Consider the following 17,245-nt stretch of genomic DNA (forward strand, 5'->3'; position numbering starts at 1 on the left):
GGTAAAAACTCTGCTACAAAAATATAAATAAATTAAAATTCGACAAATTGTTATTGATGAAGTACTGTGTAGAAAGCTGTTTGCTCCTCTGAAATTCATTTTTTATGGAGATTGAAATAGACTTATTTCAAATAGATTTAGACAATCACTCCTCCTGATTTTTTTTTTTTTAAAGATTTATTTATGCATACAAGATCTGCGGTACAGGCCAGAGGTGCAGGGGGTGAGAGGATTCACCAGAGGTAGAGTGGGGAACAGAACAGGCAGATCTACTGAAATACACTGCTTATAGAAACAGCGGGCAAGACAGGAGAGGTCTGCTGTGCCATGTGGGTTGCTCCCTGGCAGGTTGGGAATTGTAGTGGTCTGCAGAGGCTGTGGGTGGCTTCACAGTCAGTGCTTAACCCTTGTGCTACCAGGGAGGCCCTCCTCCTGATTTTTTATATTTTGCTTGTGGATACACAGTGTGATACACATTCACATTTTAGTTAAATTGAAATAGACACATTAGCTTGGTGAATAGGCTTTGGAAAAATATTAAGCACTTCTTAAGACAAATATCACCACCCTAAGGCATACTTTCTTTTGTTTCCTTGATGTCTGATTCTTTAGGCCCTTTGTTGATACATAAAATTAAAAATGACAATTTTTTTTCTGCAAATGCACTTAGATCAAGTTTATATTGTTGTTTATTGAAGATTTATTTAATATTTGCATCAATCTAAAGGTTACTTCTTATGCCTAGGATAATATTGTTTGTCTGTCTCCAAAACTTGCACAAAGCTTGGGAAATATGAACCAGATTTGTGTGTGTGTTCATGTAACCAGTGCCATCCATCTCATAGATCCAAATACCCTACAAGGTAGGTTTTAGAAACTATTTACCTTGATAGTTCAATTTATCAAACAATACTAATTTATATTAATATTATCAGACATTCTAAGTAATAATTGTTTTGAAAAAGTACTAAAAATTTTTAGCATTGTTTAATTCTCACAAATTCTGGGATTTTTGAACTTTGATAAGTTACCCTTCTGTTTTTTATTTGAAGAAACAATTCTGTCAACTTTAAAAATTTACTAGTTTTATTCTACTTGTTTTTACTAAAAACTGCTTATTTACTTCATGTAATTTTTGTAATTAAATTCACTGCCAAATTTTAGTGTAAAGCAAATATTTTAAAGTTTGGAATATTTGGCTTTTTGTGATTCAGTAGAACATAAATTTTAATTAGAATTTGAACTAATGGCGCAGCGGTTGAGCACTGGGTTGCGAAGCTGCCCGCAGCCTCTGTAGCGCCGGTTCGATCCCTGGCCACGGGGCGAGGGTACCACATGGCACAAAGACCTTTCCTGCCGCCCGCTGCTCCCCTCAGCAGTGTACTTTGTCAAGTCTGCCTGTTCTGTTCCCTACTCTGGCTCTGGTGAATTCTCTCACCCTCCCGCACTTCTGACTGTACTCAGTGCTTGTACAAATAAATAAATCTTTTTAAAAAAAATAATTTGAACTAATTTCATCATTAAAATTTTTAACATTACTTAAAAATTTTTTTAAAGACCCCATATTAGTATATTGTTGCATATCCTACTACTTGATCATTCTATTAAAAAAAGTTTATTGATCTTTCCCAGAAAGTCATTGGTTGTCCTTGTGAGTTAGAATTCATCAAAGATCTGTTGGCAATACCTGGGTGGACATTATCTGACAGGTTGAGCTGTAAACTAAACAGCAAAGACGGCTGATGATGTTCCTGAAGTTAAATGCTAGCACGTGAAACAGCTATATGACTGCTGATTGTATCTGACTTATTTAAAAGCAACTTAATTCTGTGGCAGTGGTACCCACTGCTTAAGTTGTTTGGGACTAATTTCTTAGGTAGTAAGTTGGCACTGTTATATCTGTTGACCTGATGCTTCCCAGTTTGTTTATATACTTCTTTCTTGTTAGCACATTTGGCAACTTTTGAAATTCTGTTTTTTCGTAGTTGCAGATATTGATGGGAGTACTTTCTGGAGTCACCCTTTCAATAGTTTATGCCACCCCAAACAACTTGAAGAGTTTATTGTGATGGAATGCAGTATTGTCCAAGATCTAAAACGTAGTGCAGGTGCTGGAATGATATCAAAAAAGGTAAGTTGCATGTTGCCCACTTTATTTTCTTTAATCCCCAACTTAATTTTGGTCTTCCTTTAAGTTTCTTTTATTTTGTTTTTAGTTTGTTGCTAATTCCAAAATGAGATTTCCAGATAAAGCTAAGGCCATATTAAAAATGCATTATTTGTTAGCATTTTGTTTGCTTTTAATATATGGTCTCTGTGGTTGAAGTAGTGATACACTGTATGGTAAGTTTTCTCTTTAATGTTAGAAAAACACTTTCATAGATGTTCATTTTTATGAAAAAAGTACCTCCTTGCTTTAGTTTTTTACGTAACTAAATAACAAGCTAACCTTTTTTTGACTTAAAATTTTTCCAAATATTTTGTACTAAATATGATGCATTATCATTACATATATACTATTTTATTATGTATTTCTAAAATGTAGGAACATATATTATCTAAGAGCTACATAGATTAGATATAATATACTATAATATAAGCTAGTTTATAATCAGACTTCTTCATTTGTCTCAAAGTACCTTTTATGGTTTGTTCAAATTAATATCTAGTTGGAGATCATGCCTTGAATGTCAGTATTATACATCTTAAATCTTTTATTTAAAAAGAACACCCCTTTCTTATTTTTACATTTTTGATCTCAACCTCCTAACTAGGGAATATATCTTGTGCATCTCTTTGTTTCCTCATGTCATTTAATTTGCTTATTAATTTCTTTTAAACTGGAAAGCAGGTTTATAGGCTTGCTTAAGTTTATTTTTTGCCCAGAATAGTTCAGAGCTAGTGCTTTTCATAATATATCAGAAGTAAGTAATGTTTGACTCACTCATAGCCAGATCTTGCCATTGTATTGTAACTTACAATTTTTTCCCTTGTTTGCTAGCCTCTCTCCTCTCCTCCCTCCTTTCATTTACCCTTCCTGCTTTCCTTCCTCTCAGAATACTCCAAATTTAGCTTGTAGAAGCCCCTTCAGAATGGTTTAAAAGTTGGTGTTTTCTCCTAAATTTTTTAAGAATAGTTTCAGTTCACGACAAAATTAAAAGGAGGTACAGAGATTGCCCATATAACCCTTGCCTCCACACATGCATAACTGCTTGCCTTTCGTTATTAATATCCCCCATCAGAGTGGTACATTGCTGAATCTTCATTGACACATTGTAATCATCCAAATTCCATAGTTTATGTTTCATTATTGGTATTGCATGTTCTTTGGGTTTGAACAAATGTATGACATGAATACATCATTATAGTATACTGTAGGTTAATTTTACTGCCTAAAAATTTTCTCTGCTTTCCCTCTTCACTTTTCCTACCTCTCAACCCAATGACTAAAGCCACTGATCCTTAGCCTGTTCCAGTCCTCTAGTAAAATCATACAGCCTTTCAGATTAGCTTATTTCATTTTGTAATAAGCATTGAGGAGTCCTTTGTATCTTTTCATGAGTTGATAGTTCTGTGGGCAAGTAACATTTTATATTCTAGTTATGATAGTTTTGTGGGCAAATAACATTTCATATTCTAGATTCATCAATACTGAAGAATGTCTTGATTTCTTCCACCTTTTTGCCATTGTGAATAAAGTTGCTATATAAATATTTTTCTGGAAATAAACTTTCAGTTCTTTTAGGCTAATATTAAGGAGCACATCTGTTGGATTTATGATTAGCAATGTATCTTTAATTTTGTAGGAAACTGCCAAACTATTTCATTGTGAAAGTACCATTTTCCATTACCACCAGCAATGTCTGAGAGTTTGTATTGCTCCAAAACACTGTATTTAGAGTTATCAGTGTTTAGGATTTCAGGGTATATAGTGGTATCTCATTTGTTGTCTTTACCTGTTGATATACTGTTGTAGAACCCTTTTTTATTTGTTTATTTGCCATCCTTTCCCATTGGTGAGATGTCTGTTAAGGTCTTTGGCCCATTTTTAAATTGGTTATTTTCTTATTGTTGAGTTTTAAGAGTTATTTGTATATTTTTGGTTAACAGCTCATTAACGGATGTGTCTTTTGTAAATATTTTTTCTCCCTGTCAGTGGCTTATTTACTTATTCTCTTTTTACATTGTGTTTTGCAGACAGGTTTTTAATTTTCTTAATTGTTTTTTTCAGTTGAGAAAACTTTGGTTTATAACATTGTGCTTTAGAGGTAGTGGATTTCCCCCTAAGCTGGTGTTACTATACTATACCCACCACCAAAGCACCCATAGGCCACCTCCATAGTCCATTGTGCTCTCTTCTCTTTATTCTCCCTTCCCACTCCCCTCTTCATTTGGTAGCTTCAGTTCTGCAGTCATATTTCTAAGGTTTATTGTTAGCTTAGCTTTTATTTGATGCTTTGTTCTTGTTTTCTGTATTCCACATGTAAGTGACATGTATTCCACATGTATTTTTCTTTCTCCTTCTGACTTTACTTCTCATAATCCCCTTCAGTACCATCCATGGTGTCATAGATGGCAAGTTTTTATTTTTATTATTTGATAGCTTAGTTATTTATATTCCATTGTGTGTATAAACCATGTTTTCCTGATCCAGTCATCTGTATTTGGGCACTTGGCATGTTTCCATAGCATGGCTATTATAAGTAATATTGTAAGGAGTGCTGCAATAAACACAGGAGTGCACATAGCCTTTTAAATTACTGTTTTTGTAGTTTTCGTATAGATACCCGGTAGTGAATTGCTGGGTTATATGGTAGATACGTTTTCGATATTTTAAGAACCCTCTATATGATTTCCTATAGGGGCTAGACCAGTCTACATTCCTACCAGTAATGTAGGAGGGTTCCTTTTTCTTCACATCTTCACCAGCACTACTTTCTGGTGTTTTTGTTATGGGATTCTTACTGGTGTGAGGCAATAATTATTGTTTTGTTTTGCATCTCCCTGATGATAAGTGATGATCACCATTGTTTTCATGTGTCTTTGGCCATTTGTAGGTTATCTTTGGAGAAGTGCCTATTTAGCTTCTGTGCCCAATTTTTGAGAAATGATTTTCTTTGTGTTGAGTTGTATGCGTTCTTTGTAGATCTTGGATATTAACCCCTTGTTGGTTATGTGGCGCGCAAATATTTTTGCCCGTTCAGTAAGTTGTCTTTTTTGTTTCAGTGATAATTCTGTTTGATGTGCAGAAACTTTTGGTTTTATATAGTCTCGTTTTTTCCTTGCTGCTGGAAACAAATCCACAAAGATGTCTCTGAGTTTTGTATCATGGAGTGTTTTGCCTATGTTTTCTTGTATGTATTTTATCGTTTCAAGTTTTTATCCATTTTGAGTGGATTTTTGTGTATGTTATGAAATAGTGGTGTAGTTTGATTCTTTTGCATGCAGCTCTCCAGTTTTCCCAGCAACATTTAAGGAAGAGGTTTTCCTTGGTACAGTGTATATTTTTGGCTCCTATGCCATAGATTAACTGTCCATACTGTTAAACTATATTAACTGCATAGAAATATGCAAACATCCAAAATGGAATTCTTTCAGACACATTATGGGCTATGAATTCTATTCCATTGGTTAATACTGTGTTGAATAGTAGTAGAGAAATAGATATCCTTGTTTAGTATGAAATGTTAGGAAAAAGCTAACAATTTTTTTCTATTTTTCATCATTGAAAATATTTTTAATTATGGTTTTTTCCTATATGGCCTTTATTATGTTGAACTATATCCCATCAGTCTCCAGATTACTGAAGGTTTTTATTATATAGTGTCAAATACTTTCTCAGCATCTGTTCATATGATCATTTGATTTTTAATGTTTTGTTGCTGCTTTTGGTGAAATACGTTGGTTCATTTTTTGATAGTTAACTTTGCTGGTGTCTCTGGTGTAAGCCCGATTAGTCATGGTATATAATCCTTTTATTGCATTAATTTAGTTTGCTAAGATTTTGTTATGATTTTTTACATCTTTGTTCATTAAGGAAATTGGTCTTTTTTTCTTCTATATTGTCTATCTGCTTTGGTATGGGGTAATGTGTTTGGAAGTATTCCCCCGCCCCCCCCCCCCCCCCTTTTTTGAAAGATTTGAGTAGGATAGTTACTCTTTCAAGATTTGGTGGAACTCATATGTGAAACTATTTCTGGGCTTTTGTTTTTTTAGGAGACTTTTAGTTAATATATCAATTTTCTTGCATATAATTGGTCTGTTCAGGTTTTCTATTTATTCCCCATTCCGTTTCAGATGTTTGCACATTTCTGTGTCTTCATCCATCCCGTCTAAATTACTTAACTTACTGGCATACAGTTGTTCAGAGTAATTGCTTATAATGCTCTGAATATCTGAGATGTCTGTTGTAACTTCTTTTTCATATCTGATCCTATTTATTTGAGTTTTTGCCCTAATTCTCTTTGTGAGACTAGCTAGAGGTATGTGTGTTAATTTTATTTTTGAAGATTTTTTTTTTCTGTAGTTTTTTGTACATCTTTGATCAGGTTTTCTCTATTTTCTTCTATTTCTTTGAATTTCTTTTTCATACCAATTTTGCATTTGTATCTGATAGGAAGAAAAGCTTTTCCACGCCTTTCAAGTGGTTTGTGGAGGTTTGTTTGTGGTTTGTTTTCTTTTTGGGATGTAGTATTCTCCTGAGGATTCCCATTCTCCTTTGTCATTTTTTTGGTCTTCCTGTTATTACTTACTTTCTGAATTCTAAGGGTGCATGCAGAGCTTCTACTTTTCCAGTAGATGGCACTTGTATCAGGGAGAACTATTCTGTAGCTGGATCCTCTATGATTTTTTTTAAAGATTTATTTATTTATTTATACAAGCACTGGGTACAGTCAGAAGCAAGGGAGGGTGAGAGAATTCACCAGAGCCAGAGCGGGGGAGCAGAACAGGCAGACTGACGAAGTACACTGCTGAGGGGAGCAGCGGGTGCGGCAGGAGAGGTCTGCTCACCATGTGGGACCCTCGCCCAGTGGCCGGGGATCGAACCTGCACTGCAGAGGCTGTGGGCAGGTTCGCAACCCAGCACTCAACCGCTGCGCCACCAGTGGAGGCCCTGGATCTTCTATGATGGGGGACACCCCAGGAGGGTTCTGTTTCTCATGAAAGTGCTATGTATGGCCTATGCTCTTCTCTGGGTCAGCACTGCTACTCTTCTCTCTGAGCTTCAGAATCGTATCTTTCCAGCCTGCATTGGACCACAAGTCCAATGCAGTCAGTGTACCCAGATGATCTTGGGGAGAATGGATGGGGAGGTTCATGACTGCCTTTCAGAAGGGGCACTGCCTATCTGGCACATTCAGCAGTCACCTGTATCTCCTCTGGGCGGATCCATAGCAATTGGCTTTGCCCTCCTTTCCAGACAGGGATATGATCCACAGTTTCTGCCCAGAGTCTGCCTCTTCACCTACTCATGAGAGTTGAACTTCATCCATGTTTCTCTGGTGCATGGTCAGTGTTCTGTCCCTGATGATTGTGAAGTATTAGGGTTTCACTCCATGTTGTGGTGATTTCTGAGTTCGGTGCTAAATTGGGCCTCTCACTTTATTCTCCCCAGAGCAAAGCAGGGGACTTACTCCGATGCCATCTTCTTGAAAAGATTCCATCAGATAATGCCTCTTATGTTTTGTTCACTCTGAGCATATCTGTAATGGTTACCATTTATGTTTTCTGATTTTTATTACTTCATTTCTGTTTCTCCTATTATGAAAATGCATTTTCTAAAGCTGTTGTTTCCCAGATCTAATCCTCAACTATGATATAGCTGACTGAGAGGAAAGATTTCTGGAACCCCTGCCAACAAGTCTCAAGCCTTTTTTCAGAAGTTTTTAATTTTCATAAATCTTGCTTATTCTTTTTTTTTCATAAATTTTGCCTTTGGTGTTGTATCTAAAAAGCCATTGCCAGATCCAGAGTCATTTAGATTTTCTTGTTATCATCTAGTAGCTTTATAGCTTCCTGTTTTTTATCTAGACCTGTGGCCCATTTTAAGTTAATTTTGAGTAGATAGTATGGGTTATTTCTAGGTTGATTTTTATTTATTTATTTTTTGCATGCAGGTGTCCCATTGTTCCATCATCATTAGTTGGAAAAAGTATCTTGCATACATGGGGTAAATTCCATATGGTTATAGTGTACTAATTCTTTTTATATATTGTTGGATTCAATTTGCTGATACTTTGTTAAGGATTTTTGCATCTATGTTCTTGAGAGGTTTTTGTTCTGTGGTTTGATTACCTTATAATGTAGGGTGATGTTCACCTTGCAAATAATTTTAGGAAGCATTCCTTCTGCTTTTATCTTCTGAAAGAGACTGGAAAGAATTAGCAACATTTTTTCCTTAAATGTTTGGTGGAATTTGTCAGTGAATCAGAATAGACTGGTGCTTTCTGTTTTGCAAGGATTTTAATTATTCAGTTTCTTTAATAGATATGTCTATTATGTGTTCTGTTGACATGACTTTTCAAGATGTTGAAAGCAAAAGCACTGCTATGACATTCTTGTGTTCCAGAATCACACTGTGTAGTTCTTACTCTATGTCCAAAATTAGGTATTTCATTTAAGGATTTGAAATAGTATTACTGTGAAATAGTGTTTAGAAACACCCCTCCCCAATCTGTATACTAAGGTTGCTGTATTATTGAGGAAATATGTCTGGAGATAAAAATACCTTTTGATTAATTTGAGGAAATCCATGGAAATGAAAGACAGATTACTTTCCACATTTTTATTTAAAAATAAGAATAATGCCTTTAAGAGCAAACTTATAATACATGTAGAAAAATACCGCATACCCTCATATATGTGTGTGTGTGTGTGTGTGTGTGTGTATACATAAAATCAATTATTGCATTTTCTTGGTTAATGAAAACTACATTTAGCGAGAATAGATTTTCTCTTATTATAAATAGAGGTAGTTTAGTAGTTAGAAATTTAATTTTGTTGCGTAGAATTTAGTCTTCGCTGGCAATTCTCTTTTTTGCCCTTCAGTTGTTCACTAAGTCTGGGACCCTTATTTAGTATTTTCTTCTATCTCTTCATGTCTTTTCATCTCTTCGAGTTTCCTTAATTCGACCTATAGCTCCTAGTATTTTGTTTTTGATCTGCTTTTTAATTAATTTATTTATTTATATAAGAACCGGGGTACAGGCCAGATGCGTGGGAGGGTGAGAGGATTCACCAGAGACAGAGCGGTAACAGAACAGGCAGACTGACTGAAATACACTGCTGAGGGGAGCAAGCGGGCACGATAGGAGAGGTCTGCTGCGCCATGTGGGACCGTTGCTGGCCGGCCAGGATCGAACCAGCCATGCAGAAGCTGCAGACAGCTTCAGAGAGCTGCGCTCAACTACCTGCGCCACCAGGGGAGGCCCTTCATTCCTTTCTTATGTCTGCTTTTGTTAGTTCAAAGGTGTCAACTATAATTCAGCCTGGAAGTTTGAAATGTTAGTTACAATTGATTATAAAATATTAGAGAGGCAGTTTTTTTTTTTTTTAATTTAAAGTTTCAAACTTGGGATTTTTTTCCCCCAACAAATAGTAACAAAAGGGGGAGGGCTATACCTTAAAATAGTAGACATCCAAAAAAAAATAGATCACTGGGATTGCTAAATTGTTTTGTCTGAACCCTGGTTTTTTGAAGTTTGTGTTATAACGAAGGGTTGCTTAAGATATTTTCTGGATTTACTATTTTAATTTTCAGTTATTTTTTGCTCAGTCTATATTAGTCCATCTCCCTGTGAAAGAACTTCTTTTAATTCTACACATTTTTTTCAGGTGATTTTGTTAATGTCAGCCTTAAATAGAATAGTAAAATATATTTTATTCCTTGTGATTCTCAGCTATACTCATAATCAAGTAATTTGTTAATTTGACATCCTTGTAGATCTGAAAAATAAACCATTTCTGTCATTAAAGTAAAAAGTCAATATTGTAATTTTTCTATAAGATGCTTTTTGAATTATGTTTAGATTAATGACAAGTGTATTTTCTTTCCTGTTAAGCATAACCTCGGGGAAGTCTGGGTGCAGAAAACATCTGAAATGAATACAGATAAACAGTATTTTTGTCGCACTCATTTGGGACATCTTCTAAATCCTGGAGACCTGGTATTGGGGTTTGTATTACTTTATAGTACTTTGAGCTGCTCATTAGCATTGAAATTTTCTTTAGGAGCCAACAAAACAATCAAAAATACTAAAATTGCTTATTACAGAAAGAATTTTAAGTACTCTTAGGAGGCTTATAACTCAATGGACAGAAGCCCCTTGTTACTCCATTTTGCCCCCTTCTTAAAGAGTCATTTGTTCTAAGACTGAGTAATTGAATATTGAATTTGTGTGCTAAGATCATATTTATTATTTTCTCTGGGGGAGGGGTAAATTTTTATGATGCATGTGTTTCTCATAAAAAATCTTTATGATAATTATTTGTTGATTTTTTAAGTAAAGAATTTGGTATCTCACAATCCTTACACTATATTAATTTTGTATTTTTAACAGATTTAGTTATTTCTTGGGTTATGACTTCACAATTATGTGTTGTTAATAATTCATTTGAAAATTATTTGTGAATATCTCTGGGGGAGGGGTAAATTTTTATGACGCATACTTTTGAAATATGGTAGCTGGATATGCAAGGACTCTTTATCAGGCATGGTATAGTCCATTCTGTTGCCAGGCTTCAGTTTGCTTTAGACATTACTTTTGCTCTTAGAGTTACTCAGTTTTTTTTATTATGAGGTTTCTTCCCCTTTTTTAATCAACTAAATGGAGCTATCTAACCAAATTCTAATGTCAGACTGATGATATATAATTCTGTGGTTTGTTTTTTTTTTTTACAAATAATGTGGTAAGGTGGACAGCAATAGATGTTATATGAAACTCCAAGATAAAGTTTATTATCTTTACAAGGATCTAGAGAACTCTCTTCACATTTGCAGAACTTACATAGTGAGGAAGCATATTAAATATTTGATTTGATCTTGGATGAATGTTTAGGTGATCATTCAGAATATAAAATGTTACACGGAATGAGTAAATGTTTTTTCATCAAGTGTTTCATTGTTTAATCATTTCAGGTTTGATTTGGCCAACTGTAACTTAAATGATGAGTATGTCAACAAAATGAACTCAGATAGAGTCCCAGATGTGGTAAGGCTTTAGATTTTTCCCTTTACTCCTGTTTTAAAGAGAATTCATGGAAACTTGTGTGGGTAAGATGTACACATTCACAGTTTTGAAAATAACAAACCACTTTAGTGGTTTCTTTTGAAATTGCAGTTAACGTATAGTAACTAAAGCTTTCATTTTAAATAATTTTTCATGGCAGGAAAAGCCAAATATTTATTGAGTTTTTTTGACTGTTTTTATAATCATTCTTGTGAAATGATTCATTCTTGTGAAAATGCTTGGTACTGCTGTACAGCAAAATTAAATTTGTAGCTAAAAATGATGGCCTTCATATTTATTCAGGTTCATTCTTTTAAGCTTATGTACTTTTTCCTTAAGGCATTTAGAATTAAAATTGTTACTCAAATTTAAATAAAATTGCAGTTGAAAATAATCTTCACAGTATTGAATCTTCAGAGTCTAAAAACACCTGTTAAATTCTTAGATGAGTTTTCTAAAGACTCATGAAGAACAGTGAATGTAAAATGTGAAAGACCTGGTCTCATGCATGTTTAATCTTTTAAAATATACAGATATCTTGATAAGCATAGATTTTAATTGTGGGCACAACTAAACTCATGGTATTAAAAAGGACTCCACTCCTCACTAGCCGGTTGTGCTTTAATTAATTAATTAGGAAATATACCCATGGTTTTAGGTGTAAGTTTATTCCAAAAAGGTCATAAGAGGATATATAAGTCTTGTAAGATTTTATATGTAAGATTTATCATTTTTTTCATTTTAAGCTATTCTAAGACATATATATAGTTGTGAAAGATATATATATATATATAACCCTATAGGACCAGGAAAATGAATAACTATAAGAAAGTGAAAATCAAAATCAACAAAAAACTATGAACCAGAGACACTTTTTGGGGGGTGGAGGGCGGGAGGGGAGGGATTGGGGTCAGAATGGGGGGGTTGCAGTTGTATGAGGAATATAAAAATAAAATTTATTATTTATAAATAAATAAATAAATACTAGTGAGTAGCTTGGGGGAAAAAACTACAATATGTAGAAAAGTATTTTAAAAATAAATAAATCTTTAAAAAAGATATATATTATATATATAATGTTTATTAATATGAGTAAAAGGGAGAAAAACTGTAAAATGTTTCAGAATTATTTATAGTTAGCTGAAAACTGAACTTTGGTATAAAAACAAAAAATCCCAGAAAATTGAAGTTTTGGGCATTAAAAAGAATTTCATCCTCAGTCACTGCAAAATTCCAGTTAAGAAATTTTGAGTTATTCAGATAATTGCTGAATACATTCTCATAAAATATTAAATACATGGAGAAAAATATTGAAAGTACTTTTAATTCTTTCCCCTAAAGTATAGTTACTTCATGGCATTCCCATACCTTTCATTTTTTAAACTTCATTGGCTTTTTGAGCCACGTTACCTAATTCACATTTTGTGTGTGTGTGTAACTTAGAACATATTTCTCTTACTTTTAGGTATTAGTCAAGAAGAGTTATGACCGTACCAAACGTCAGCGTCGTAGAAATTGGAAACTGAAAGAACTTGCAAGAGATAAAGAAAACATGAATGAAGATGATGAAAGGTTCCGATTTTTAAAAAATCTTTTATGTTGTCTCAAAAAAGTCTTTATGATAAGTATTTGTTGATTTTTTAAGTAAAGAATTTGGTATCCCACAATCCTTACACTATATTAATTTTGTATTTTTAACAGATTTAGTTATTTCTTGGGTTATGACTTCACAATTATGTGTTGAAAATAATTCATTTGAAAATTATTTGTGAATATCTTAGATAGCCAATGAGTAAACTCAGGATAAAAAGAAAAAAAATTGTTACAAAATTTGCTATTTTTTCAAACATCCTAAGGAGAAATGAAGGTAATTGTGTTCTAGGAAAAATGTTTTGGATGACTTGAAAAGTGGTCTTAATGGTCAAGACTGGTGTCTAAAAGTATGAAAAGTCCAAATAAAATTGTGTCATGAAATGTGAGAAACTTTGTGTTTTTAAAATATAGTCTCATAATGTAATTTAAAAATATATAAATATATGTCAAATTAGATGAGTACATATTTGACTATTTCATCCATAATTTTAAAAGTATATATATTTCAACTTAGCCATCAGACTGTTTGGGGTAAGGATAAAGTAGGAGTCTCTTCATATTTAACATCATCTTATATACTCAGTTGTATATTTTTTATGTGTGTGATATTGAAAGAAAAAGATTTTTTAAAAACTGTCAGTGTAAAGTCCATATTTGACTTTCAGATTTTTTTTTTTTAAGATTTTAATACTTGGAATTACAATGTTGAAAATGCAGGGAACAACTTCGTACTTTGCCAAGAAAAATGAAATATTCATAAATGTTTCTTTATCCTTATAGGCAATACCAAGATTTCCTTGAAGATCTTGAAGAAGACGAGGCAATCAGGAAAAATGTCAACATTTACAGAGGTTGGTGTTTTAAGTTATATGTTTTGTATGTAGATATATTTTCCCAGTGTGAATGTTAGTATCTTAAACTTTAATTCCATGTATGACTTACTGTAATTTTTAAGAACTATGGTAAACTTTTGAAAAATATTAAAAAAAGAAATAAAAGAACAGTAATACTAATAGTTGTTTGCTGTAGCACATTTGATATCATTCCTCAAGTTATTGATGCATGGATATATATACATTTATGTAGTTCAGTCAGTCAGCTTATATTTAAATTCTTGTTCTACATATATGAGAGCTGCAGATGCAGTCTGTAAATAATAGTAAAATGATGGGTATTTACATATTTGTATTTATTTGAAATCCTCATTTTTTTCATAGATTCAACTATTCCTGTGGAAAGTGACACAGATGATGAAAGAACACCTCAAATTAGTCTGGCTGAGATGCTTGAAGACCTGCACATTTCCCAAGATGCTACTGGTGAAGAAGGTGCATCGATGATGACACAGTGAGATTGCATTTTAGATAGCTTTCCACTTCTTTAGGCATAGGTGTTGGACAAAAAGTACCCTTCGCTGTCTAGCCCATCTGTGCTTCCATTTTGAGAGTGGAAAAATTTAGTTTCGATTGAGTTTGCTCACTCAAAGTCTTGAAATAGATTGATGAATTTGAAATTTTAGATAGCAGAAGATAACAAAGAATGTAATTATTACTGATAGTGTTGGGCTTTTTATGTGTGGAATTTTTTTGTTTCACTTTTTTATGAGATGCCAGTATTTTCACACAATCAGCACTAGATTTAAAAGCTTTAAATGTATGATTTCCTGGGATGTTAACTAAATTTTCTGACATAAAACACCCTTTTACTTTCTTTTTATATTGATTTCCTAGTAAAAGAGCATGTGACAAATCATTGTTAATGTAAACTTGGTTATATATATATACTGATCCATTTAGATCACTTTTTATGTCCTTAGGGTTGGGAAGGTGGGTTTCATTCATTGTATTCGTAGACATTCTGAAGGACAGTCATTCTTTTTTGTCCGTAACATTAACAAATTAAGAAGGAAGGACTTTTATCAGTTTCTATTATTGAAAATCTCATCAAAAAGAATGTTAAATTCTGGGCCTCCCCGGTGGCACAGCGGTTGAGGGCTGGGTTGTGAAGATGCCCACAGCCTCTGCAGCGCCAGTTCGATGCCTGGCTGCTCTCCGGCCACCGGAGGAGGGTCCCGCATGGCGCGCAGACCTCTCCTGCTGCCTGCTGCTCCCCTCAGCAATGTACTTCAGTCCTTCTGCTTGCTCTGCTCCGCTCTGGCTCTGGTGGATTCTCTCACCCTCCCACGCTTCTGACTGTACCCAGTGCTTGTATAAATAAATACATACATGCTTACATACATACTTACATACATACATACATACATACATACATACATGCATACATCTTTAAAAAAATGTTAAATTCAGCATATATATCAAATAATAAAAATGGTCTTCATGCTTTATAAAGCCGTGAAACAGCTTTGAATGTGAAAGAGGAATGCATGCCTTCCACATTCTTGAAAAACAAACATTGTTTACCTGGTTTTAAAGTGTTCTCAGAATGATTCAGGTCCTGTTTCTGTAAGAAAGATCAAACTTAACTAAGTATGCCAGAACTAAGAGTTAATTCATAAATTTTAAGTATATCAGTAGATAGAGAAATTGAGCAAATGGTGAATGGAACATTTTCACTTTTTAAAGATTAGACTCACTAGTTCTGAAGTTATGAATAAAGACCTGAACTTTCTATATTGCCTCCTTTATGTTTGCATACTTGGTTAGGGTTTTCATTGATGATTGTATTTAACTTTTATGTCAAGACTTTAAACAACATGAAAATAAAAACATTCTTTTCCTTTTATGTGTTCTTGAAGTGATTGCGTCAGTATCATTTGAGTGATGGTATATTGTGTGCAGTTTTCCAAAGTGTAATTATGTTATTTAAGTACTTGATTTTCCTACTGAAAAATAGTTTCACACTAGGCTTAAATTAGTCTTATTGTTCTTGACGTTATGTCTTTGAGTATTGAAACCTGTTGGTTGACAGAAGACCAGGCAAACAAATGTAGCTAAGGGAAAAGATATTAGCCAAGAGCTTGCATGGTATACAGCCATGATAAATCTGATGTTTTGGAATGTAGTTTTCAGGCTGTGGTCCAAAAATGAACATTGTTGTTACTATTCTAGAGTTGACATGGTTTAGAAAGGCTGGTATTAATTAGATTAATAAGAATTTGTAACATAAGTAACAGTATGATCAATTTTCTTTTGTAGCCAGATTTGTACTTGAAGCTGTTGCTTAATAGCAAAAGTTACTTGACAAACAATTGAGGGAGAGTTGCTTATGTACTTCAGATGTTTTCATTATCAGGCCAGTTACTTGCCACAGTATATGCTACAACATGCCTCTCTGGCCAGTGCTGAGTCAGTGCCAAAGTTTTCCCTAGACTCTTAATTTTAGTTAGTGTGCTTATGTTGATTCCACCTGTTAGATTATTTCACCTGTTACTTAGTTTTTGTAATTTATTTTACATTTTTAAAGGACAGGTTTATTAGGAAAAGAAAAAGAGACATCTGCATAGTCACAGGTAGGCAGGAGAGCTACCTAATCGCTTATATTTAGACCAGGGAATATTTAATTTTCTTAGTAATTTATTTTTAGTTTTGACACTTTCAGGTAAAAGTTGTATGAATAGTACAAAAAATCCTTCACTCAGATTTGCCAAATGTAAGCTTTTTACCTCATTTGCTTTCTTTTTCCAATTATTTATTCCTGAACTATTTGTTATGCCCTACTATACTCTTAGTGTTCCCCCTCCAAAAAAAAAATATCAGTGTAATGATCAAAATTAGAAAATTAACTTTGATACAAACTGTTACTTAATTCATGGACCATGTTGAGATTTTGTCAGTTATCCCAATAAAGTTTTTTATAGGAAAAAAATTCTAAGATTATGTGTTACATTGAATTCTCATATCTCTTTACACTTACTTTATCTTACTCTTAGTTGGCCCAGTTGTGAATTTTTGTTGTATGCAACTGACATTTTTTTTTTTTTTTTTTATAGAGGCATGTTTTATTTATTTATTTGTTTGTTTGTTTTGTTTATACATGCACTGGGTACAGTCAGAAGTGCGGGAGGGTGAGAGAATTCACCAGAGCCAACAACTGACATTTTTTAAGAGTCCAAGCCAGTAATTTTGTAGAATAATTTCCATTTGGACTTTCCTGATGTTTTGTCATGGTTAGATTTGAGTTATGCTCTTTCTGTAGTACTGCCCCAGAAATAATGCCAGATTCAATGTATTGCATCAGGAGACATGTGGATTTGTCCAGATGTTCTCAAACTTTCTTGGGTTGCTAGTTGGTTTTCTGATTTAGGGAAGTACTTTCTCTTTTTCCTCATGTATTTATGTATCCTGTTGGTTTTTTCATGTTAGTGTGGACACATAGATTTTAATTCAGTAAGATTTAATCATTACTTTGTAATTGTTACTTTCACTTGATTTTTCTTTCTAAACTCTTCATTTTTATAGACAATT

General features: G+C 33.6%; 1 protein-coding gene across 1 annotated transcript in view; it reads left to right on the forward strand.

Annotated features, from left to right (window-relative positions):
• The window catches only part of NMD3 (NMD3 ribosome export adaptor), a gene marked incomplete at both ends in the record, with an annotated part of 39,536 nt that extends 25,364 nt beyond the window's left edge, over positions 1-14,172 (forward strand). The window contains 7 exons of the mRNA XM_084231181.1: positions 746-863; positions 1,986-2,131; positions 10,062-10,174; positions 11,138-11,210; positions 12,694-12,800; positions 13,602-13,672; positions 14,039-14,172. Of these exons, the coding sequence (XP_084087307.1) occupies positions 746-863; positions 1,986-2,131; positions 10,062-10,174; positions 11,138-11,210; positions 12,694-12,800; positions 13,602-13,672; positions 14,039-14,172 (762 nt within the window). The remainder of the gene's footprint in view (positions 1-745; positions 864-1,985; positions 2,132-10,061; positions 10,175-11,137; positions 11,211-12,693; positions 12,801-13,601; positions 13,673-14,038) is intronic.
• Positions 14,173-17,245: the final 3,073 nt, after the last annotated feature.

Source organism: Talpa europaea (genome assembly GCF_964194135.1).
Source record: "Talpa europaea genome assembly, chromosome: 4".
Lineage (NCBI taxonomy): Eukaryota > Metazoa > Chordata > Mammalia > Eulipotyphla > Talpidae > Talpa > Talpa europaea.